The sequence below is a fragment of the Brassica oleracea genome, chromosome C8 (assembly GCF_000695525.1).
Source record: "Brassica oleracea var. oleracea cultivar TO1000 chromosome C8, BOL, whole genome shotgun sequence".
Taxonomy (NCBI): domain Eukaryota; kingdom Viridiplantae; phylum Streptophyta; class Magnoliopsida; order Brassicales; family Brassicaceae; genus Brassica; species Brassica oleracea.
In genome coordinates, this window is record NC_027755.1 from 34,908,368 (window position 1) to 34,933,224 (window position 24,857).

A 24,857-nucleotide genomic window follows, 5' to 3' on the forward strand; every position below is an offset into this window, starting at 1 on the left:
AAGCAAGCTACGTGGGATTTATATATATACTGCCAAAACGTTCTATGAAGAATTACAGTTTTAGTTTGCTTAGTACGAGTAACATAGAAAAACATGATCAAGATATTAGATGATATAGTCTAGATAACTGTCTTCTCTAGGTAGCGAATATATTAGGGAGCTTCTTGCTCTTGCTGTTCTTTTTCCTCCCCAACAGCTTTCTCCAGAGGCTCTTAACTCCGCCGTTCTTTTTCTGAGGAACAATGGCGCAGCAATTTGTTTCAGAGCCTTTGCTTTTTCTGTCTGAGAGAAGAATCTGCTCCAATGCGTCGATGGTTTCATTGTAGACAGAACCACCTCCTTTTCCGTTTTTATCAGCTGCTTGAGGTTTCTTCTGATCCTTGGGTTCTCCAGTGTCATGATCTTCTGCCTTCATCTGATCCAAAAGAGATGATCTCTGAGTGGTCAATCTCTTCTCTGGTTTTGTCCCTTGTGAAGGCAGTAGGGCAGTAGCTAGGTTGTTCGGTTTGTGGGAAAGCCCAGGTGTGAGTTTGTCCGAAAGTAAAGCTGTCTCTTTTGAGTTAGTCAACGCGTTGAGCTGCTTTCCGAGGTTTAGAATCGTCTCCTGACACTCGGCTAACTTTTCAGAAGCAGCAGTGATCTCCAGTTCCTGAACCATCAGACACAAAAGAAAAAAAAATCTCAACCTCTCATTTGTCAAAATGTAAGGATTTGATCTTATCCTGGTTACTTACAGTTCGCATGTTTTTCTGTTCCTCCAGCTTGAACTCGTTCGCTGAAGCACTGCAACAAGAATACCACAGGATGCATCAGAGATACATCTATGATTGATCAAAGTGTTCAAGCATGCACATATATACCTTGCCGGCTTGTCCTTTGCCTCTTCTTCAACCACTTTGCTTGGCAGCTCGTGATCCTTGCAAGCTAAAGAGGAAACATCGCTCCCACTCAGTGACTCATCCCATTCGAACTGCTTCTTGATCTCTTCTCTCATGCTTGAAACATTTTGAAGAGAGAAACAATGGTTCACCATCCATACCAACACAGTGCTTAACTCTTCCGCAAACTTCTTCATGTCTGCTTTTCTGTCTATTAGATCGTAGCAAGTCTGGAGAAACCGCTGCAACACACTACTTAGCTCTGTTGTTTTCCACTGCAAGAGACGAGCAGTGTAACCCGAAAGCCTTTCTGATTCTCCTTTTAAGCTGAATCCTTCTATAATTTCAACGATTCTGCGAATCCACTTGCTGGTATCACACTCTGTGTCTTCTGCACCCTCTACAGTGAGAGTCTCGGTCTGGTTTACACCTGACAGAGCTTTACTGATATCTTCAAGTACTTCACCAGCGTTCCTCTGAGTTTTCGCTGCCTCTGATGGATCTTCGTTAGAGTCGTTCTCTAACGGACCAGTAGCTGAAATGGAATCAGAAGAGAAGATAGGAGAGCTTCCAGGTACTGTACTTGCAAGCTTCTCCATTTCAGCAAAGTCATCCATCAGTTTCATCTCTGAAGCTTTAGGTGTCGAGCCCATTTGCTTCTTGTTCTTGAAATTCTCCAGCTCTGAGAGCAAAGCAGAAGCCCAGGAATCAGAACAGCTAACTTTATCATCATTGTTGTCAAACTCTGGAAACGATGCAAGAGAGACTTCATGGGACACATTGCTGCTCCGGCTTGGCTCAATGTTTGTTGTGCCTTTACAAGATTCCTCGAGTTCTAGTAGTCTAGACGCTGTTCGAGAATACATGTTTCTTGAGAACTGAAGCTCATTAACTTTCTTGTTCAATGCATCCCTCAGAGTCTTGTTCTCTTCTTCCAGTAAGCATAGCTGCTCAGTGAGGTTATTGATCTTTTCTGAATCTATCGTCGTGCTGTTAGAGCTTCTTCTGCTTCCCAACATCTCTACTTCGTGTCTCATTTTGGACAGAGCAGCAGGTCCCGGCAACCGTTTCCTGACAAGTACACGTAACCTTTGACACTCTTGTTCCAGCTTTGCAACTTTCTTCACATTCTCCAAGTGAAGTTTATGAGACGCTTCAGCTGTTCGACGGCTAAACTCTCTCTCTTCATTCCGAAGCTCAAGCTCTTTCTCCACCACTCTGACTTCGTACCTCAGCGTAACGTTTTCCTTTTCCTTCGACTCTAAGCTACTCACCAGAGCATTGAAATCGGACACGATGCGGTCCCTGTCTCTGTTGAACTCTTCAACAGTTTTGTTCTTTGCTAACAAAGCCTTTGAGAGCCGAGTGTTCTCGCCTTCTGCCTCTGCAAGCTTCTTACACGTGTCTGCAATCTCTGTCTTTACAACGTTCAACCTTCTTTCGTATTCATGTGATGCTTTTGTCAAAGCGTCATGCATCCTTTGCTCCTGCTCGTCCCGGAGAAAACGAAGCTGCTGCATGCATTCTTTCAGACCAGCTTCCGTGTGACTCGACCTCTCGTCGCTCCTGTGTTTCTCAGTCAAAGCTTCTTCTAGCTTCTTCTTGAGAGATGCTGATTCAGCTTTTGTCTTCTCCCATCCTGTTTAGCAGAAAATGCATATGGACCACAGGAAGCTATGTAAGACTTGTGAGATTAAGATTGAGTAAAGTTACCAAAAATTGCTTCTTGTGTCTCAGACTTATGCTTATTGCTCTCAGCTTCGACAGAGGTAAGCTTATCATTTAGACTTGTAAGGCGATTCTCCAGCTGTATCTTGTCAGCAACAAGCTTCTCAATCTAGTTTTAAGAACACAATCAAGCTCATGATCAGCAAAGATTTCTCAATCAATGGTGCTTCAGATTTTATTATTATCTTTAGCAAAAAGCTAGAAGGGCCTTTGCTTTGGTCTCACCAACCAAGAAAGACAATCAAAACCTAGTGAAAAGAAAGAGTTGAATCTCAAACAGATCACACTCTGGTATTCAAGTAGTAAACCATAGAAACATGTCTCAAGAAAGTACATAATAAGGATCCATTGTCCAACCTAACAACAAGAAAGACACAAATGTTATCATTAATGTCCACCTTACTTACCTCTTCATTGGAGGATATGCCATTGCTTTTCTCCGTTGATTTCTTCTTCCAAGGCCATGCTTTATGGTCCATCTATTACCCCCACAACTATCTTATAACACAAAGCAAAAAAAAAAAGATTTTTAGTAACTCATATGCATAAACTAAAGTTCAGATTTTTTTTGGATCCCACATTTGTCAAATGGACCCACATTCACAGGTGAATGCAACTCAGAATCAAGATTGAGAATGAAGAACAAAACCAAAAAAAAGAACTCAATAAAAACTTCCCTACTTTAGAAAAATAAATCTCCCAAAATGCACAAAGATTTAAAGCTCAATCAATGGCTTCTACATGCACTAAACAAAACAACAACAAAAATGTTGAAGACTTTAATAGAAACACATGACGAATCAATAAAGTTAGATTTATTTTTAACCACATTAAGAAGATTTGGAGAAAGCCATGAAAGAAAACAAAAACTTTACTCACCTTAAATCGAAAGAAACTCGTACCAAACTCCTCCGGTCGTCTGGAGGAAACAACAATGGAGATTAACAACAGAGAAGACAAAGGAAGAAGAGACTGGACAAGACGAAGAAAATAAAGATAAAGTGATAACAAAGGTATTGTTCACAAATGAAAGTGTAAGTGAAAGGGAAAGGGAAAGGGACTGTTTAAGATGACTCGAAAACAACTCTAGAGAGAGAGACTGTAGAGTGGGAGAGTGAGAGAGAGGATGTGTCGGGTAGGATCTGATCGAAATGGTCCACGTACGCTTCATGAACGTTGGATCCTACGATATTAATTAATTAAATCGCTTATTTAAAGACTAAAATTAAAAAAAAAAAATTGTATCTAAATGTAAACATGTTTATGAATTTCACGGACCTCGGAATTCTAATATTTAGTAAATTAATTATTTATTAGTGCTTTCCTTTTATCCAAAGACTCAAAGAGTGATTAGTAGGAAATTAAGAATCCTTTAATCCTTGAGATGGAGACTTAGGTGTTCTAATATTTTAAAACGTCAAGCTTATACTTTATTAATTCTCTTTTTTTTTTTATTATTGCATTGCTGGAATTAGTAGGAATGCTTTATGCTTACTGGAATAATTAATTGAGTTAAGCGTACAATTCTGATCAACTTTTGAGAAGAGCTTTTGTTTTTGTAGTTTAGCTTACGATCTCTATCTTAAGACTTAACTATTGGTATCTTTTAAATGGAAATTAACTCTAAACTAATAACAAGCTTCTCGAATCAAAATGCATATTAAAGGAAATTACTTCTATTTTTAGGAGGAAGATCACCTTTTTTGTCTTTTCTTTTTACATTTTAGCCTTAAGAGTGTTTTTATGTTTATGTAGCAGACTCTTCTTGTTATGAAAGATGCCTTCACTTAAACTATCTATTAGCTAATCACTTTAATTAACAAGCATACGCCTTTTTTTTGTAACACACATTCGCCTTCTTTATTTAGAAATGACTTCATAATGGGTCCAAATAAAAATTTAATTAGCAAACTACTCAAAAACTTCTACTCATCAGTCGGAAATCAGTGTTACTTTAATTTAAAACAAATTGATGTTTACTTTTTAGTGCAATTTAAAAGTGAATCATCATAAAAGACTTTTCACCAGTCGAAAATTTGCAATAGTAAATGATAATCCAACCAAAAAAAAAACATCATTCCAAGTTTAGAGTCAAAACAGAAACAATCATCACATCCAGCAAAAGTCTAGAACGCAAACCAGTTCGCACAAAAATTGTCAATCAGAGATAGAGAGAGAGAGAGAGAAACCAGTTCCCACAAAAATAGTCAATCAGAGAGAGAGAGAGAGAGAGAGAGAGAGAGAGAGAGTTAAGAGTAGAACTCAGACAAAAGCTACTCATCAGTGATCATGAATGGTAAGTGAAGCCAAGAGATCACTTGGGGTTCCACTCTTGCCTTCACTCCCCTGTGTTGCCTGATTCACGTTCCTCAACACATCCAATGCCTCTGAAACTTTAGCATTTAGAGCTTCCGGGAACTCGAGCAGATGCAAAACTTCGGCCTGATCCATCTCCAAAAGCATACCCGTCACTTTGGCAGCGTTCTCGTGCTCTATCAGGTCCACTAATGGGTATAGACTCTCACCCAGAAGCTACACAAACATACCATGTAAGTAAAACATACTCTTCTCCAAGCCCCCCAGGACTATATATTGTGAGAGAGAGAGAGAGAGATGCTTACAGTTCTCTGCTGAGCAGGGGAAGCTTGAGCAAGGGAAGAAGCAAGGGAAGAAGCCAATGCACCGGCGGGCAAATGCTGACCAAGAGGCACTCCATTAGAGTCATAAGGAAATGGAACCCTTCCTCCTGGCATTAGACCGTCTGGCATGTTTCTACCAGGTGGGTAACGGTACCCACGTCCTCTTGGCATCATCTAGACAAGAAGAGAACAAAGTTAAAGCAAGGGCTTCAACGATCAATCTAAATCACTAACTAACCTGTGACTGCATAAAAGGCATTGGTTGCTGAAGCTGATGGTGCATGGGCCCATCACCTGGCCGCCTTCCACCTGGTCGTGGGCCTTGCTGTATCATCGGCCCAAAAAAGCCTGGCCTCATTCCAGGAACCATCTGAGGCGGATATCCGAATCCACCCTATCAAAGATTATTATTATTTTTTAAGTAAATGAGCACATCAAATTAAACAAATCTCAGCTTTAGAGAAAAAAGTGGGTTACCTGGTGAGGGATGATTAGTGGAGGCCCTTGACCGTAAAACATGGGCTGTCCAATACCTGGAGCACCACCACCTGGGAATATTGGCATACTAGGACTCATACCAGGGACAAAGGCAGGTCTCATCTGAGAAAACTGTGCCTGCAACAACACCCATAATGATATGATGGATCAAACCAAAGTAACTGATGATGATGATGATAAGGTTGGTCAATTAAGTAAATTACCTGCAGGTTAGCCCTTCTTTCTTCCTTCCTTTGTGCAAGCGCCACATACAACGGTTTGCCACTAACCATTTTACCATTCATCTCGTTCAGCTGCCAAAAAAACATATTACATAAAAACGAGACTCAAAAACAGTTTAGTAAATGTCTTTACCACTCTAGAAGCTTCACTGGCAGCAGATAAGGCAACAAATCCTGATCCTTTGCTAATTCCATTAGGGTCTCTCATAACCTGATTGTTCAGATTCAATTCAATTCAATAGACAAACAAAAAGTAAAAAAGAAGTAAAGCTCAAAAGCAAAACAATACTGACCTTGCAGGAAATAATAGTACCAAACTCAGCAAACAGCTCACGCAACTTCTCATCCGTGACGGTCTCGTCAAGGTTCTTAACATACAAATTCAAACCATCGAATCCGTTCCCCGCCGTCTCCCTCACGCCTTGCTCATATCTTCTGCTCAGCTCAACTTCCCTCTCGGACTTCTTCTGAGCTTTACCAACATACCACTCCTTGTCATCATCAAACTTCTTCCCGTTAAGCCCCTCAACAGCGCGAGCCGCGTCTTCCGCACTCTCGAAGTTGACAAACCCGAAACACCTGGACCTCCCGTCTCCGTCCCTCATAACCACAGCGCTCGAGATGCCACCGTACTGTCCAAAAGCAGCCTTCAGCTCATCGTCAGTAGTCGTCTCCGAGAGATTCTTCACGTAGACATTGGTGAACTTGGTCTTATCGGAAGCAGACTCACGCTCCTCCTTCCGGAGAAACGGTCCGACGAAGATCTCTTTGTCGTTGAGGATTCTACCGTTGAGCTTCTCGGTAGCGGTTTTAGCTGAGTCCTCGCTCTCGAACTGCACGAAACCGTATCCTCTGGACTGGCCCATGTGGTCAGTAGCGACCTTGCAGGACACGATGTTTCCGCACTCTGAGAAGGTATCGTGAAGCGTCTTGTTGTCAACCGACTTGTCCAGATTCTTGACGAATAAGTTGCCAATCCCACTTGTACGAGCAGCAGAGTCCCGAGAAGAGTAAGTAACACGGATCATCTTGCCATTGAGATGAGTGAAATTCAGCTTCTTCATTGCCTTTTCCGCTGTCATTACAAAACACAAGACTCAATCCAAAGTAACAAAGACTTCAAATTAGACTTAAAGAAGCATACTTTCGACACAAACATTGCATTAAAAGTGAGATCTAAGCAAATACCCATCACTCAGATTCTCCTAAAACAGATCATAATCATAATGCGGAATGATAAATGTCATAAAGGTGGAAACTTTAGGGCACAAAGAACACAACCGCTTTCGACACACACATGCATTAAAAGTTCAATCTAAGCAATACCCATCACTGAGATTATCCTAAAACAGATCATAAGCACAATGCGGAATGATAAATATGAAAAAAAAGGTGGAAACTTGAGGACACAAAAAAAACACAACCAAAGACTTCAAGTTAGACGCAAAGAAACATACTTTCTGACACAAACATGCATTAACAGTTCCATCTAAGCAATACCCATCACTCAGATTATCCTAAAACAGATCATAATCATAATGTGCAATGTTAAATATCAAAAAAGGTGGAAGCTTTAGGGCACAAAACCATCATCGATTTTGCTGTAGTTGACGTAGCCGTATCCAAGAGAAGTATTGGTGGCCGAGTCACGGCAAACGCGAACGGATACGACCTGACAGACCTTGGTGAAATAGTCGTAGAGCTGAGAATCAGTGACGCTGAAATCCAGATCTCCGATGTAGAGGGAGCACATAGAACCGAGATTGAGTCCATCAGAAGCCACCGTTGTCCCGTCTGTAGCCGGAGGAGAAGACGAAGGAGGAGGAGCCTGGGCCATTTTTTTTAGTTTTGTTTTATTTTAAATAGGGATAAGTTAAGGACGACGGAAGACGAAGTCGGGGGGTTGTGGTCAGCACGGTGAGACCGCAGCGGAGAGAGATGGAGAAAAGGTTTGAGTTTATATACTTGCTCAAGTCTCTCAACGATGATGCCTTTGCTCGAAAACCCTACCCTGCTTAAAAAAAAATATATCCTTTTTTTTTCTTTTTCACGGTTCAGATTAATAACAAGAATAACCTGCTTCCGTCTTAGCCGTACGATCTTTTCTTTTTTATTTTAACTCGGCTGAAGATAAAATATAAGAAATGGTCTGTGCCGTCCGATTCTTTCGGTGGGTCTTTCCATATCTCACGTGATCATCTCGTGACTATAAGACTATTCATTTACATTCTTTTTGTCTACATTCTTCTTTACTACTTGACTAGATGGCGCTTGAAAAAACCGAATTTATTTTTATTTATTATTGATTCGAAATTGATGCTACTATTATTTTTTTGTTTCAAATCTTAACAGTTGAATTTTTATGTATTTATCATTTTATTTCTAAAATGTGATATTTGCTCGAAAAAGATTAAAAAAATTAAATAAATAAAAAAGAGAAGAATATCACATAAAGTTAAAAGAAAAATGGCAAAGTCCAGAGATAGCGAGATAAAATTCTTTTAACGTAGGGCATCTCTAATGCGCTTCTATAATAGGCATCTCTAATACGTTTCTATAATATTTTCTAAAATGGAATAAGTAACTTTTGGTCCAATAGTAAATCTAGCAAGGCCAGTTCGGGCCAGGATCCCAGTAGTAAATCCAAAGATGACCGTCAGCAGTCTTATTAATTTTCAATCAAAGGAGTGGGACGCTAGACAACTAGAACATTATGTAGACCAAGAAGACATACCAATGATTCAGAGTCTGGTTATAAGCCCTACTCATCGACGTGATATTTTTTGTTGGAGCTATACCAAAAATGGTCAATACACAGTCAAGTCTAGATATTGGGTGGCTACAAATATCCTGACAGATGACGAGAAAGAAGAGGTGCTAGAGCCCAGTATAACCAAACTTCAAGTCTTTGTTTGGAAAGTGAATGCACCACAAAAGATTTGTCATCTAATATGGCAATTAATCTCAGGGCAGTTAGCGGTCACAAAGAATCTGGTACGTCGCAATATGCGATGTGATAACTACTGCCCAAGATGTGGTGAGCCAGAAGAAACTGTTACTCATGCGATCTTCGAATGCCCACTGGCTTTACAAGCATGAGCATTATCATCAACACCATCAAGCTCTCAAACTTTACCCATCTCGAGTATATACGCCAACATAGACTATCTATTTTGGAGGAAGAATAGTATTATGGAGCCAGAAGATGATAAAGACTCTTATCCCTGGATAATCTGGTACATTTGGAATGTTAGGAATGATAAATTATTCAGAGGTATAGATAAGGACCCGTTGGAGCTAGTCAGATATGCAGAGAGTGAGTGCCAGGCTTGGTACAATGCAAAGGATACTATACATGTACCTCCACATGCATAAATTGTTGAAGAAACACAAACCTTAAGCATGAGTAATATTTGCATGGTGGATGGTTCATGGACCTCCACAAATCAGTTCAGCGGGATTGGATGGATCTGGAAGGATAGCATGGAAAAGATCCAATTAATGGATACACGGAACTTAAGGAGGCGTGAGACAACACTACACTCGGAACTGGAGGCGCTAAGATGAGCAATGGAGAACATGCTACAACATTCGACCTGTCAGAGATTTGAGACAGATTGCAAGGACCTGATTGCAATGATAACAGACCCACACGCATGGCCAAACTTCTCAACTGAACTGGAGGTCATTCAAATTCTTCAGATGTGTTTTCCAGACTTCAAGATCAGCTACTTCCCGAGGGCGTAAAATGAAATCGCTGATTCGCTGGCTAGGAATGCTCGTTCTTTCCATAGATCTTTTTGTTTTATTGGTTGTTCTATTCCGGTCTGGTTACCCAGACCACAACAAGTTTGAGTAATAGAACAACCGTTTGCTGCAAAAAAAAAACTTTTGGTCCAATAACATTATTATTCTATTTATAGTAAAATGTAGAGTAATATTACTATTTATAGAGTAGAAAGAAAATATTATTCTATTTCTATTTTATAATGGAATAATTATGTTGCAGTAAAAATCACTCTATAATTGAGTTATTCTAATTTTAGAAAATTATATAGAAAATTATAGAGTAATTCTGTCTTAGAACTTGGTTTGGGTTCAGCCAACCCAGCCGTTGCCTTGTCTGATGTCACACCAGATGATGATGCTTTGATGATTGCGATTTACAGCTAGGAAATGGCGGAGGAGGAAGTTCGTGTATGGTGCAAGGAGCTAATATTGATCGTAGTGTAGGGTTTAGAGATTTAAATAGATTTTGAGATTCAATTCAAATTTTCTAACACTTGATTATATGAAATTGAGTTCGATCATTACACAAGTGTCTTAGTTGAAGTTGCTGCTCATTTGAGTTATGTCTTGTCTCCATGATTATGATGGATCGTTTAAACCGCGTATCGAGTTAAGGCAAACAAGAAGCGTTCCACCTTCATGTAACAGCACCTGTGATATAGAGTACATTATAAGTCAATAGAAACTGTTTTAAAAAAGCTTTGGAGAAGCAGAACATGATCATTACCGTTAACCATAAAGGAAGATATCCGAGAACTGATGGGAGAGTGGCCAAGAGTATCAAGGTTAACGCAATGGCCACGTTTTGCTTAACCTGCAAAATGATGTTATAAAATATAAATCTGACAAGTTTACATCTGGTTTTCGTGTTATTAAGTCTGTTGTTAGTACCAGTGTTGTTGTTTGGCGGGATTTTGCAATACAGAAGGGAACACCAGTGATGTTGTCTCGAAGCAGTAAGACATCAGCAACCGCTATAGCCGTGCCACTTGCACGTTGAGCAAGGACAAACCCTACAGTTGCAGCTGCTAAAGCTGGACCATCGTTAATGCCTTCTCCCACCATGATTAATCCTCCACCTAAACAAAAAACTCAATCACCTGAATTCAATTTTCAGCCTCTTAAAGGCATGCGAGTTTGGTTCAAATGGGTAATTCGGTTCAGGTAATTCAGTTTTCGGTTCGTACAAAATCTTACTGAACTACACCGAACAAAACTTGTTTGGCTTTTAAAAATTGTACCAAAGTGAACTAAAGTTTTTAATTTTCAGTTAGATTCTAGATCTACTTCAGTTTGGTTAAAATTTTGGGGTAATTTTCGTTAAATTGCCTATTTTAGTTATTTTGGTTCAAAATTTGGATAGGATTCTGATTTAGTTTAGTATAAATCTATATTTTTAAATTTTCATTCATCTTATATATTAAAACAGAAGTCATGACTTCTTTTCATGTGTGTTTTTTTTAGTTTGGACCATTCCTAGAAAATATCATATTTTACATAAGTTCATTATTATATCTTTTAATATTTTTATCTTTTTATTTGAAATACAAATGAATATATTTAAAATGTTCTAACAAAATCTTTTTAAAATCTTCTTAGAATCTTTTTAAATTTACTTTCAAAAATTAGTTAGTTTTAATTTAAATTATCATAAAATATAATTAGAAATTAAAATTGAATATAGTTTTGGTTTATAAACGAAAATTTAAATAAAATGAAATTAATTAATTTCACAAATACATTCAATAATAATTTTTAAAGATTTTGTTAGAAATAAATATTTATTTTTATTTTAATTTTTTTCAAATTTGTTTTCTAATAAAATAAAAATCATGATTTTTGATGAGTGATATTTTTATTTGGACCATCATTTAAATTTTATATTAAATGTATATCACTAATGCTAATATACATAATATTTTTAACGACTTTAATCATATTATCTTTTAATTTTAAAAAACAAATTCTAACAAATCTCTTGAAAAGATTATAATAAGATCTTAATTGTCATAAATTGAATATAAATATTTTCAACTAATTTCGTAATTAGTAATGAAATGTTACTAAAAGAATAAAATTATATCCTATTTTATCAATTTTATAAAAATATCTATCATTTTAAAATAAAAATGTTATATTGAAAAAAATATGATAAAATTATTTTAAATTGATAAGTTAACATATTTTATTTTCATAAATATAAAATATTTATGCTAAAAATATAATATGTTGGTAGAACGGGTTAATATTAGTAAACTATATAATACATGTATAAAAATTTAACTTATCTTAAACTTTNNNNTTACTAAAAAAATCTAGTGATTTGAATTACGGATCATGATTATAATAAATTAAATACAAAATTGTTTTCATATATGTTGTTTCATGCATTAAAAATTTTAGTTTAGTAATTAAACGCAAATTCAATAAGACAATATATAATAAGCAACATATATATGTGATGATTTTAATTTATAGCATGAAAACTATAAAATTATTATATTTGGCATAATTATACAAACATTTAAATATATGAGTAACATTAAAAATATATAATAATTATGTAAAACAAATATCTATATATATAAATATGAAAATATATAACCGCACGGTTGTGCGGGTGGAAATCTAGTTATAAAGATTAAAACCAAACTAACGTACTGAACGAACTTAACTCTTAATCAAACCTGAGCCAAAACCTAAAAAAAAATTGGTTCCATTTTAAGAAAATCATAACCTGAATCTCTTGAGATGTTTTTGACATGATTCAGTTTGTCTTCTGGTTTTAGGTTACAATAGACTTCATCAATACCCACGGCATTTGCAACTCGCCAAGCATTTGACTCATGGTCTCCGGTTAACATCATTATCCTAAGCCTACCCCAGCTTTTTAGTTCTGCTATAACTTTTGGTACCTCTGGACGAGGCTGATCCTCGAGGTGAATCAATGTTACCTAGTCAAAAGAGTTGGATCTCAGGTTTAACACCTCTAGACTTTCAATCAAGAAAGAGTGATACCTTCTGATCAAGCGAAAGAAGGGCATGAACAAAGTCATTTCCGTACGAAGATGAGTTTACAGCATCCTTGATCTTCCTAGACGCGTCTTGCGATTTGAAGAGTGAAGTGATGAATTCTACAGAACCAAGTGACGCTTTCTGCAGTTTACTCATGTCTTCAGTTACCGACTACATAACAAAGCAATAAAAGCTGTATTGAGAGTTATAAAGATATTAAATGGAGGTAACATAATCTAGTAAATAAATTGCTTGCACCTCAACACAGTTAACTGTAGCAGTAAGGCCTCTACCAGGAAAATACTCAAAGCTTTCAACAGATACAGAAGGCAGGTCCTTGCCAATACTGTGGTCTACCATGGCTCTGCAAAAGTATGGTTTGCTTCTGTTACTGACAGCGAGTTATATAATAAGTTAGCTAATTCTAGCAAACATTCTTAGAGTTTGAAATGTTGAAATGGAAAGATACTAGTATAATGATGATATAATTTGAGACAATAGGAAGGTTTAACAAGTAGTACCTTCCAATAGGATGTGTTGTACCTTTTTCCATTGCAGCTACAACGGCTAATGCTTCTTTTTCACAATTTGGGATACAACAGGGTGTTACACTTGCATTATTTCCTTCTTCATGCCCATAAATGGGTTCAATTGCTTTGCATGTAAGGCCACCGGTTGTTAAGGTCCCGGTTTTGTCAAAGCCAATAGTATGGCAAGAAGCTAAAGCATCCAGTACCTGTCCACCTTTCAGCAATATTCCCTATAAAACGATCACAACTTACACATGAAGATCACATCAATGTAACTTTAGCACAGTATTGCTAATAATAAGATGTGTACAAACCAATGTCAGAACTGAAAGAGCTAGCAAAGAACTTATCAACTTCAGTTTACTCAGCTTGACTACATAGAATACTAGTAAGATACCTTTCTGGCACATGAGCTAATAGCAGTAGCATAAGCTAATGGAGCAACTGCCAAGGCACACGGTGATGCCGCCATCATAAATCCTAATGCCCTGTAAACAGATCCTCTACATGCTGTGCATCATTAAATATCAACCATTTTTAGGGACTTTAAAGTAAGTCAATACTCCATTTAAAAATAGAAGGAAAGGACTGGTATACAATACCTATGGTGCTGAGAAAGGGCCATTCGAAAAAAACTGGACCAAGGAAGGCAATAGATACTGATAAAACAACCACCACCTTGCTGTAAATCTCACCAAACTCATCCAGCCATCTCTGAATTTTGGGTTTATTAGAGTTTGCATCCTCGGTCAACTGTAGAATCCTATTTAGTGTCGACTCATTCCATGCCTTCATAACCTGGTTATGTAGTTCATGGAAGAAGAATAAGCTAGAGAACCTACGCATATAGTCAAATTATATGTATACCTTCACAATTATTCTCCCATCCAAATTCCTCGCACCACCAGGCACTATATCTCCAGCTTTTGCTTCCAATGGCTTCACCTCACCAGTCAAGTGCTCAACCGTTATGGTTGCATTACCTTGATAGACTTGGCAATCCACAGGCACAATCTGAACACAAATAGAAAACAGCTTCAGTTAAATTAAGGCGGTAAAAGTTTTAAGAATTTTGAAGAAATCGAAAGCAAAAGAGACAGGATTCACAAACCTCACCAGTTCCTACTAATATATAGGATCCAACTTCTACATTGTGCACATGGACGCTTTTGTATGACAAATCAAAGAAGTTTGGTACATTGTCATTATCCACATCAATCACCAATGCAGTCTCTGGATTACTCTCCTTTAACTCTTTAACATCGACCATGGAACGCCTAGTAAAGAATTCCTCAGCTACAGAAAAAGAATGTCAAGATGCATACTCAAATCTCAACCCGACCAGTGCGGGTTTGGTTTGAATGATTTGTGCGGTTTGCACAAAATCTTACCGAATTGAATTAACTCAAAAATTCGGCTCGGTTCGATATTCGGTAAAAGTTTTTTTAATGAAAATTTTGCCAAATTTACAAAGTTTTTTTTTTTTATTTCGGTTAGAATTCAATTAAATTTTGTTAAAAGTTCAGGCAGTTATGTTATTTTGTTTAATACAGTTCAAATTTTTTGTTAGTTCAATTTGAAATTTTGGTTAAAATCAAAATGATTTTTTTAGAATGTTTTTTTTTTAAACCGAACCGATGACCACGACTTTTAAAAACTACCAAACTCATAAGTGAGTTCAGTTGGGGTTAAAAACTACCAAATTAGAGCTACAAAGTTGGTTCTCACCAATATGAGCAAGATTGAACATGGAAAGAAGCAATCCTCCTTCTAACGCGTTTCCCATAAACACAGATACAAAAGCTGCTAATGCCATTAGAACATGGATGTTCACTTTTCCCCCAGCTACATCCATAATTGCGTCTAATGATGCTGAGATCTAACACGAGAGAGAAACCGATTCTTTCTTTAGAAACTAAGCTTGTTAATTCGACGAAAAACAGAGTATAAAGAAGAAGAAGAAGAAGAAGTAGGGAGAATTCTTTACTCCAACAAGAGGGAAAGCAACAATCATGAAGGAGTTCTGAAGAGGTTTGATGTAAGTCTTAGGAATCAAGTAAGGGCAAGCGGCGGCGGCGATGAAGAGCACGGCTGAGGAGCAGCACAAGTGGAGGTGTTCTCTGAGGAAGTTGGCTAATCGAACCCATCCAATAGCCTTAGCGAACTCGATCAGCACTTTCTGAGGATAGTTCGATGCCGTTTGCCCCACGGAACAACAATGTCGGTGGTGGTGGTGATGGTGACTGTGGTTTTCGCAGGCTGATTTGGTGAGTAGATGAACTGATCGGCGGGGAGTGGTGTGAATGGGAAGAGTGGTAGGTTGAAGAAGTAAGGAGTTGAGACGGAGAGTGGCTTTGAGAGGGAAAGGGAATCTAGTGAGAGAAGAGGAATGTGTAAAAGCAGTTGGTTCCATACTCGAGGAATTGAGCTCACCTCTGTTTCACTTCTGATCTGGTTGAGGGGAAACAAGAACAAGAAGAAAGAAAAGGGCTCCGTTTGGAATTATACGAAAATGTTGTAAAATGGCCTCATAATGATCCCATTTTACAGGAAAAAATGCATTTTTGATAATTTTACATAATAAATCATTTTTAATATTTCATCTACCATATTTATGTTCCATTTCCTTATCACTTTTAATTTTTTTTTTAAATATTTCCTTTTGTTTTCATCGTGTTTTTCAATTATCTCATGCTACCTGCTATAGCCACGAATGCGATTTTTTTTTAAAAGACCATAACAATGTTACGAAAAGTCACAAAAAAAAAACGCTATTCATGTGTAAACTGTAAGAAAAAAATTACTAAATTGCTATAAAATAAAATAAAACGCGGCTAAAATAGCAAGATTTTACCATAAATATTTTGTGACAAATTGCCACCAAATAAAACATGACTAAAATCATAGCTAGTCCACCAAAATATTTTTTGCCAGGTTTAGTCACAAAATTTTTCATGGCCAATTTACAAAAAATCTTTTTGTAACGATTTTGTCACAATTTTTTTTGTAGCTAGCTTATAATAGCCACAAAATACCACGATTTGCCACGGTTTTTACTGTAACAATTTGAAACCCTATATCCTAAAATGGTTTTAAACCTTAACTCCTAAGAAAAAACCTTAAAACTCTACTTTTTTAATAATTTAACTTTAAATCTTAAATCTAAAGTCAAAATTTAATTATTTTAAAATTTTAACTTCAAATCGTAAATCTTAACCATAAATATTATACTCCAAACACCAAACATAAACCCTATCCCAAATCATAAATATAAACATTAAATTTTATATTTTAAATTCGAAATTTAATAATTTCAAATTTAAATCCATTATCATAAAATTAAACTTTAAACTTCACATTCCAATCTCCAAAGCCTAAATGTTTTCTTTTCTAATCATCCGAACCCTATATTATAAACACTAAATTATTATCTTTTAAACTATAAAATTAAAATATAAACCATAAAGTCTAAACTAAATTAATTTTAAACTTTTTTTTATCAAACATACAATTTAATTATAAATTTATAATTTTAATCCCCAAACACTAAACCTATAACATATAAACTTATTTAATTTTAAAATCTTAAACTCTAAAACTTAAATCATAAACATTAAACCTTAAAGTTTACACTTTTAATTTTACTAAACATATCAATTAACCAAAATTATGATTATTTAGTTTTTATAATTTTATAAAAATTATTTATTATATTAGCAACTTTTTAATTAATTTTAGTTATGATTTTGATTAATATTTTAAATAGTTTTTGGTATTAATATTATATAAAAATAAATAAATTAAATATTTTTTAAAAAAATATTTTAACTTCTCTACTGAAGTTGGCGGTCAGGAATTTCCCAATGGAAGCTGGTGGCCAGGAATTTCTGACGGAAGTAGACGGTCGGGAATTACTGACCGGAGTTTGCCATAGGGGAATACCGACATCTTTGAGAATTCCCGACCGAAGTTCATCGTCATAAATTTTTTACTGAAATTCGTCGTTTGGAATTTGGTCGGAAATTCCGAGTGATAAACTTTGGTCGGGAATTCTCGATGGATAACGGTGGTCAGGAATTCCCTATGGACATTTCATGCGAGCACTTTGGTCGGTATGTTGTTGGTAACATCCGTCAAACAAAATTCAGGACATCCCGACGGGTTTTTTTCCGACAACATAGTTCCGAAAGACAACTTTGTGAGGAATCCATCGGAAATAAACATTTCGACGAATGTTTTCCCCGTGATTTGCCTGATTTTGTAGTGATATACTTTATTGCCAACTACTCACTCCGTTTCAGTTTAGTTGTCATTGTAGAATAAAATTTTTCGTTTCAAAATAAATGTCGTTTTATAATTTCATTACAAAATTTATTAATTTTATATTTCAATCTATTTTTTTGTTGGTTATAGGTGTATTAGTGATGATGTTTTTATTTAGTAAACGACAATTAAAATGAAATGGAGAGATAATTACATATTTACATGTATTGGTCTTCTTTTACACTAAACATTAATTTAAATGAATTTATTATATCAATGAACATAATCATTGAACTTTATTACATTGAAAACTGTTTGAAATAAATTTCCATAATTCAAAAAAAGGCCAACAGAGAATAAATTGAGGTTCTACTAATTCTTGATTTCCTAAAATGTTGTCGTCCATCATTGTGTGGTAGGTAAAGAAAAATTCTTACCTACAAGTCTACAACTAATCTGAAAAGTATAACAAATAAAAGAAACGAAAGAAAGTAATCTGGCCACTTTAACCAGTCCGATAGGAACTCTGGAACCACGGGTTCCTTAGTTAGTGACCCGGTCCGCTCGGGCTGGGACCGGATTGCTTAACATATACAAGCGTCTCACTCCGATCCACGACCTTATGACCCTCACCACCGGAGCTAGGACCCGATTCCTTGATCGCTCCAAGTGATAAACCATCGAAGAACTTAGCCACTAGCTTCTCTTCGGCCTTCGTTAAACCCAAGGGACGAGCCTCCACTACAAGAACCGAACCCACCAACATGAAAAACAGAATCGAACTCAGAACAACTTTGTTCATCATGATTTATAATTTTCTTTTAGACGCTTCGGAGTATAACAGAAATTCTTTTTCCTTTTTTTTTTTGTATATATATTTTCACTAGTCAAATCGAACTGATGAAATTTGTTGTGATGAGTTTGTGAACTTGGAGTTGGATTATATAAATGGTGTGGAGAGCCTTGAAGGAGAAGAAAAGTATGCATTTTTAAAAGTTTTGACTTCGTAAGTTTAGAATTCAACAGAACGCTACTTCCTGGGAAGACACCGAGGTTGCTTCTTGTTCTTGGTCGCCTTATTTTTTTCAAATAATATAATTTTGAAGAAAACAAAAGCCATCAAGGAGGAATGGAGATTAGTTTTTTTTTTCCTGGCTGAAGAAATAACTTGATTTTCTCTCTGATTGTTTGGAGCAGACTTTTAGTTGTAGATCATATAAAAGATGTTGGGAAGTCATATATAGTGTATATTATATTATTTTCGATCAAAGTGTATATTATATTATTTGATGTATATTTTGGCCTAGAATTTTATTTATTTATTTCTATATTACATAAAGCGACAAAACGTCCTTAAAACTCATACCTTTAGCCTATGACTTCCTGAAAACAGATTTGTGAACAAGGAAATGGTCAGTACTGGAGCATTCGAGCTGAGCCTTCTTCTCTGCATTCAGGTGGTCCAATTAGATTATGGAAACACTCATCTACAAAGACTTGGAAGTTCCTCCATAAAACCAAACTAGTGGTTCAATGGCATCGGATGATATATCTATACCACGCCGTTTTTCATATCTTTTTTTTTTTCATATCTTGGCTGGAACTTTCCATTAAACTTGCTATGGATGACTGTAGTAGACAATGGGAACTGTATCAGCCGCATCTCTCATGTGGAAAACTCAATGTGTTAAGGAATCAAGAAGATATATACTCTTGTTCAGTTTTATTATTTCTAGTATTATAAATATTTTATTTTATTATTTCAGTTTTAATAAAATTAAATTGTTTAGAATCAAGGAAAATGAAAATGATGATTACTTTAAATCAATTTATAATGCATATACTAATTTAAATTAATAATATATATACCAAAATTTAATTAATTATAATTTTTATGTCACACATTATATTTTATCTAATAAACCTGAGTACTCATTAGTTTGAATAATATATTTATATGAAAAAATATTTATATGAAAAAATATTTATATGAAAATCACAGATATTAATTAATATCATAGAAAAAGGCAATATCAAATTAACAGTCGAAATAGTTTTTAGTTGAAAATTAGTATCGTTTGGATATGTCTGAGTCAACTATATCAAACTTGATCGATGTTTCAAAAGTTCAAACACCAATCTGCCTACTTTTTTGTTTGTTTCTCACGTTGTTGTTTTATTTCCATTCAAAGTAGCATCCTTTGAAAAATCATGAGCAAAGTAGATTTTGATTACTCAACCTTTGAAAGTGTTTTTCAAAACAATTGTTATAAGAAAATTTGACCTGTACTCGAGTGAAAAAGCCAAAATCTGAGGTAAATAATAACGGGTTGCCAACTAACTAATTTTTGAATCAAAATTAAGAAAATAGCTTTGATTCGATGTTACTAATCTAATAACATTTCATGCACGTTTTGTCTAAATATACGCTTATTGTTTCTAAGACCATCTCCAACTCACCTCTATTTCTATCTTTATATTTCCTCCTAAAATAGAAAAATTCTATAATAGAGGTGAAAATACTCCAATGTATACTTCTATAATAGAGTTCCTCTATTTATAGGGAAAAATATAGAGATATGCTATTTTCACCTCTAAATATAGAGGCAAGAAATAACTTTTCTCTATATTTTCCTCTAAAATAGAGGAACTCTATTATAGAGGCATACATTGGAGCATTTTCACCTCTATAATAGAGATTTCTATTTTAGAGAAAATTATAGAGATATACGTTGGAGATGCTCTAAGTAACCGGTGATAGAGAAAGTAAGAAATGACATCGACGAGTGCAAATGTGGCCAGCAGAAATTGAGGTTGAAGAAGGTCCAATATATAAAAAAAACTATGATGCCCAGTTGATCGCAAACACTAATCTTTGATAAAGCTCAATTTTTAACCTCATATGGCGTCTTTTACAACTATCGGATTGAACGAGTAACTTTCCAAAAGATAAGGACAAGTTGATGGAAACAACGTAACAAATCATTGGCTATTTGATGGGCCTCTAGTGACTGTGATGGCGTCTTTAAAAATTATGGTATTTGAGAGATTCCGTAAAAGAGAGATGAATTGCAAACGGACTTTACAGAGGAAGATGACAAACAATGGAGGCGTGCCAGTGACATTGTTTTCTATGTACAAAACAATATAATAGAACACCCAGAAATAGGATAAAATAGAGAGACATTCTATTTACATAATCCAATTAATATCATACTTCTACTCTCACTCACATACTTTAAATATTAAACTCTAAACCTGAATCACTCAACTCTAAACTCTGATATAAAATATAATATATACTTACAATATTTTAAATAAAATTAAAATAAAAAATAGTATATAATATTTTTTAGGATTTTTAGTAATTAAACTCCTCAACTAAAGATGAATCGTAAAAAAATCTCAACTAAACATCATGTGAAATAAATTCTCAACTTTAATTCCGTTAACATATGTTACATTTCGTCTAAAAAAATCGTGACGGAGGGGAACATATGTTAACGGTTTATAAGTTGAAGGTTTATAATGTTGAAAATTTAGTTGATTGGTTTTTTTACGATTTAAAAATAGTTGAGGGGTTTCATCACTAAAAGTCATTAAATGTTATTAAAATATTTATTATCATTTATACATTGTTTTAGATTGATTTATAAGCCTTTAAAACTAATTTATAAATTTTAATACATTAATTTACTATAAAATTAATTTATACATCCTAAATAAATAATTTTCAACACTACTTACAACTTATTATAACTTCAAAATATTAAATTATTTGATATTTGGCAATAATGATATGAAAAATTTGTGTGTTTATATCGTCATTGTTAAATATCAAATAATTTAAAGTTACCTAGTTATATTAAATCTTAAGTAGTGTCGAGGATAATTCATCTATGAAGTCAATATTTCTATTTAGAGTATGACGCATTTTTTCCTATTTTCATGATTTCCGTCATCCGGCTCATATTTTCCTCATATCCTCCAAAAATAATGCATGATTATTTTTATTCTCATTTATTTCTGAGTAAATACATTATATTTTTGTTTTCTTGATCAATAATATATTTGATATATTGTTCTTGATTTATTGTATTACTTTATGTTTGTGTAGTATCACGAAAAATGTTAGATTATTTTATACTAACAAGTAGCAAAAATTGTAAAAACTTATGAAATCATTGTGAAACCGTATTAATCATATGTAAAAGTATTAAAATATTTATGAAGATTTATAAATCGGTTATAAAGTAATGTATTAAAATTTATAAATTAGTTTTAAAGGTTTATATCAATCTAAAATAATGTATAAATGATAATAAATATTTTAAAACATTTAATGACTTTTAGTGATAAAAATCCTCAACTATTTTTGAATAGTAAAAAAACCTTCAACTAAGTTTTCAACATTATAAACCTTCAACTTATAAACCGTTAACGTATGTTACCATCCGTCACGATTTTTTAGACAGAAGGTAACATATGTTAACGAAATTAAAGTTGAGGGTTTATTTCACAAGATTTTTAGTTGAAAGTGTGTTTTTACTATTCATCTTTAGTCGAGGAGTTTAATTACTAAAAATTCTATTTTTAATATTAAACTACACTATATAAGTTGAATAATAAAATATACTTGCAAAATAAGAAGTGTTAAAACATAGAAGAAACAACGAAGACGATACCAATCATCAATGTTAATAATCAATCGGAGAATCCAATTTGATGACCTTCAAGTAAAAAAAAAATCATCGGGGATGTACGAGAGCGTAACATCGGTAATGGAGACTAAAAAGAGGTCTTGTTTAAATTTCTGATTGATTCGACTTAAGGTGCGGAGTAGAATGCAACAAATGCGGAGGGGTAATATTGGAGACGTCGCTAATAACGTTCTTTTAAATGTACACGATAATATTATAAACTCTTTTCAAATAGTACATAATGAAATGTGTATTCCATTTATATCCGCAAATTATCAAAAAGACCATCATATGTAAAATAGTATTGAACTACTTATTAATACATAAACAAATGGTATAGATAATAAATATTTTAAAACATTGCATACAAATGAAAATATAAATAGACTGAACATGATAAATAGTATAGTATAAATAAATAAAATTATGAAATGGTCTAGAGATAATATACTAAATGCCTCAAATTATAAAATAGTAATACCTAAATAAATTTACAGGGATAACAATTTCCTCTTCTGAGTCACGGTGAAGATAGTCTATGTCCAAAAAAAAGATGATGAAGGAAAAATTAATAGCAACAAAAATGTTTGAGATCGGCGACATCAAAGGAGTTTACAGTTGGCGATACGAGGAAAACCGATTTTTTGGTCTTTACTCGTTTTTGCCGCCTTTGAATCAAGATTCTCTGGTTTTTGACTCGCCGGCTTCATCCTCACTGACATCGAATATGTCATCTGTGTGTCGCCTCTGCTTCATTACCTTCCTCTTATTTGTGGCTATCGTTGTTCCATCTAATTTTGTCGCCTTCGTTAGTCTTTGAGATTCACAAAGAAACTGGTTTGCATTATTCTTAAACAGTGTAAATATGTGAAGTATATTAATCCATGATTTAAATTTCATACACTACTGAATAATTATCTAATCAATAGTCGGTTATGGTCATGCCGATGAAATAAAAGGATATGATGGTAATTTTATTATATAACGGTGTACTAAATAAAATAGTTAGATATTATATTATTAATTTTTTGTTGGTCATGCAATTTCTAATCATGGGACAATTGATGAACTAACCAATTTTCATTGCATATTAAGAATATATCATTGATTAGATTTTTAATTTTAATATTTTGAATGTTATTGAGTGCAATTTCCCTTAAAATATACATTATTCTACAATTCGTAAAAACTCAACCTGTAAAGTTTAGTTTGAAATATACTTTTTACTCCACTTCATATCTATGTGAATGAGGATATTTTGTTCTAATATATAGTAAATTTCATTTTTGCCACCTTGACAGATTTTGCAGATACACATAATCAAACAGCATTACTTTTTAAATGTATACCTTTGACCAATTTATGAATGTTATCTTTGTATAATTTTCTTTTAAGAATTTTCTTTTTACATATTTTCTTGATAAAATTTTTTTTACTGTATTCTTACTTACTATTAAGGACTTTGCTAGAAAGGAAATAATATTATCACGTATTATAATAATCACACATTTTTAACATACGTCATAACGTGATGAACTACAAATCTGTTATGTGTCATGTTGATATAAACATATCAAACTTTAGTTAATTAGCTAAGATTCTATATAAATTGACACCTGTAAAATCCATAAATTGCAATTATGTTGTGTGTTATCCAATTTCTTTTGTCAATCATATAAGTAAATAATTTTCTGAACTGATAACCAAACATGAGAAATATTAACACTCCTAAATCTGATACTGCAACAAATTTATAATGATTTTTAGCAAAAAAAAACACAAAGTATAATAATATTTCTCATATAATTATTGTATTTTTGTACTTTTTGTAGTATTTTCTTTTAGTATTAATTAATTTTCATATTTTAATAAATTAAGATACTATATTTTTTGATGAAATTAGGATCCCATATATATTAATTGAAGATCTTTTAAATAGTTATAACCTGAATTTTGTAAAAAATTAAAAAAAAAGCCATCATATGTGGCAGTTGTGTATGTCTTCTAAATGTTATTTAAAAAAATTCTAGAGCACCTTAGATAGACCATATTTAAAAATATATTCTCTAGCATAAGGTTGGTCGCATATATCAACTTAAATAACATTACGTAATAGATAGCAACAGTCGCATATTTTATTTTATAAAATAGTCAATATAGTTCATGCTAACCTGAAGTAAGCCCGCACTACTGTTAGACCAACCGCAACGGTCGGTTTATTGAGTCCTTAGCTCGCGGTTTTAGGAAAAATAGAATTAAAAAAATTTAATTAAGTACGGTTTATTAAGGACCGTAACTTAATTAGAAGGCTGGAAGGATTGAATCCTTACCGACGTGTCATCCCTTCCCCGGTTCGATGTCGGGATGAATTTGGTTCAGGGAAAAAAAAATTAAACGCGAAGGAGATTAAAAAAAAAAAAGCTCCGGGCGATCGAAGAGGCGACAGACGACTTGGTGATATCGAAGGTAAATCGAAGCCTCCTATCGTTCGTTTATGGATTTGTTTTGGTCGGATGTTGTTCTCCTCGAGATTTAGGGTTTCTTTTCAGTTTTAAATCGATTTGGGGATATTTCGATTGAAGTTAGGGTTTCGAAT

The 24,857-nt window shown here is 34.3% G+C and overlaps 4 protein-coding genes across 6 annotated transcripts; all 4 read right to left on the reverse strand.

Annotated features, from left to right (window-relative positions):
• Positions 1–8: 8 nt before the first annotated feature.
• On the reverse strand, positions 9–3,663 carry LOC106312681 (filament-like plant protein 7). 2 transcript variants are annotated; one of them, XM_013750290.1, is made up of 6 exons: positions 3,486–3,663; positions 3,014–3,104; positions 2,592–2,715; positions 861–2,517; positions 735–783; positions 137–649 (listed from the first exon to the last, which is right to left on the reverse strand). In XM_013750290.1, exons 2-6 carry the CDS (start codon positions 3,083–3,085, stop codon positions 137–139), a joined length of 2,415 nt encoding a protein of 804 aa, XP_013605744.1. In that variant the 5' UTR covers positions 3,086–3,104; positions 3,486–3,663. The 2 variants fall into 2 exon arrangements, with proteins under 2 accessions (XP_013605745.1, XP_013605744.1); XM_013750291.1 differs by lacking the exon at positions 3,486–3,663 and having other exon boundaries at positions 9–649; positions 3,014–3,085.
• A 995-nt stretch (positions 3,664–4,658) lies between these two features.
• On the reverse strand, positions 4,659–7,931 carry LOC106312333 (polyadenylate-binding protein 4-like). 2 transcript variants are annotated; one of them, XM_013749819.1, is made up of 9 exons: positions 7,552–7,931; positions 6,258–7,039; positions 6,098–6,175; positions 5,947–6,036; positions 5,723–5,860; positions 5,484–5,639; positions 5,228–5,419; positions 4,844–5,138; positions 4,659–4,773 (listed from the first exon to the last, which is right to left on the reverse strand). In XM_013749819.1, the coding sequence occupies exons 1-8, from the start codon at positions 7,799–7,801 to the stop codon at positions 4,887–4,889; spliced, it is 1,938 nt and encodes a 645-aa protein (XP_013605273.1). In that variant the 5' UTR covers positions 7,802–7,931; the 3' UTR covers positions 4,659–4,773; positions 4,844–4,886. The 2 variants fall into 2 exon arrangements, with proteins under 2 accessions (XP_013605273.1, XP_013605272.1); XM_013749818.1 differs by having other exon boundaries at positions 4,659–5,138.
• Positions 7,932–10,225: 2,294 nt separating this feature from the next.
• Positions 10,226–15,793, reverse strand: LOC106308061 (probable cadmium/zinc-transporting ATPase HMA1, chloroplastic). The gene is made up of 13 exons (XM_013745180.1): positions 15,286–15,793; positions 15,027–15,177; positions 14,410–14,594; positions 14,166–14,312; positions 13,901–14,096; positions 13,696–13,808; positions 13,290–13,528; positions 13,027–13,132; positions 12,772–12,939; positions 12,491–12,707; positions 10,645–10,832; positions 10,481–10,567; positions 10,226–10,404 (listed from the first exon to the last, which is right to left on the reverse strand). The coding sequence occupies exons 1-13, from the start codon at positions 15,709–15,711 to the stop codon at positions 10,333–10,335; spliced, it is 2,295 nt and encodes a 764-aa protein (XP_013600634.1). The 5' UTR covers positions 15,712–15,793; the 3' UTR covers positions 10,226–10,332.
• A 2,125-nt stretch (positions 15,794–17,918) lies between these two features.
• LOC106311136 lies at positions 17,919–18,511 on the reverse strand. Its single transcript, XM_013748364.1, has one exon. It carries the CDS (start codon positions 18,364–18,366, stop codon positions 18,109–18,111), a length of 258 nt encoding a protein of 85 aa, XP_013603818.1. The 5' UTR covers positions 18,367–18,511; the 3' UTR covers positions 17,919–18,108.
• Between the last annotated feature and the right edge of the window lie 6,346 nt (positions 18,512–24,857).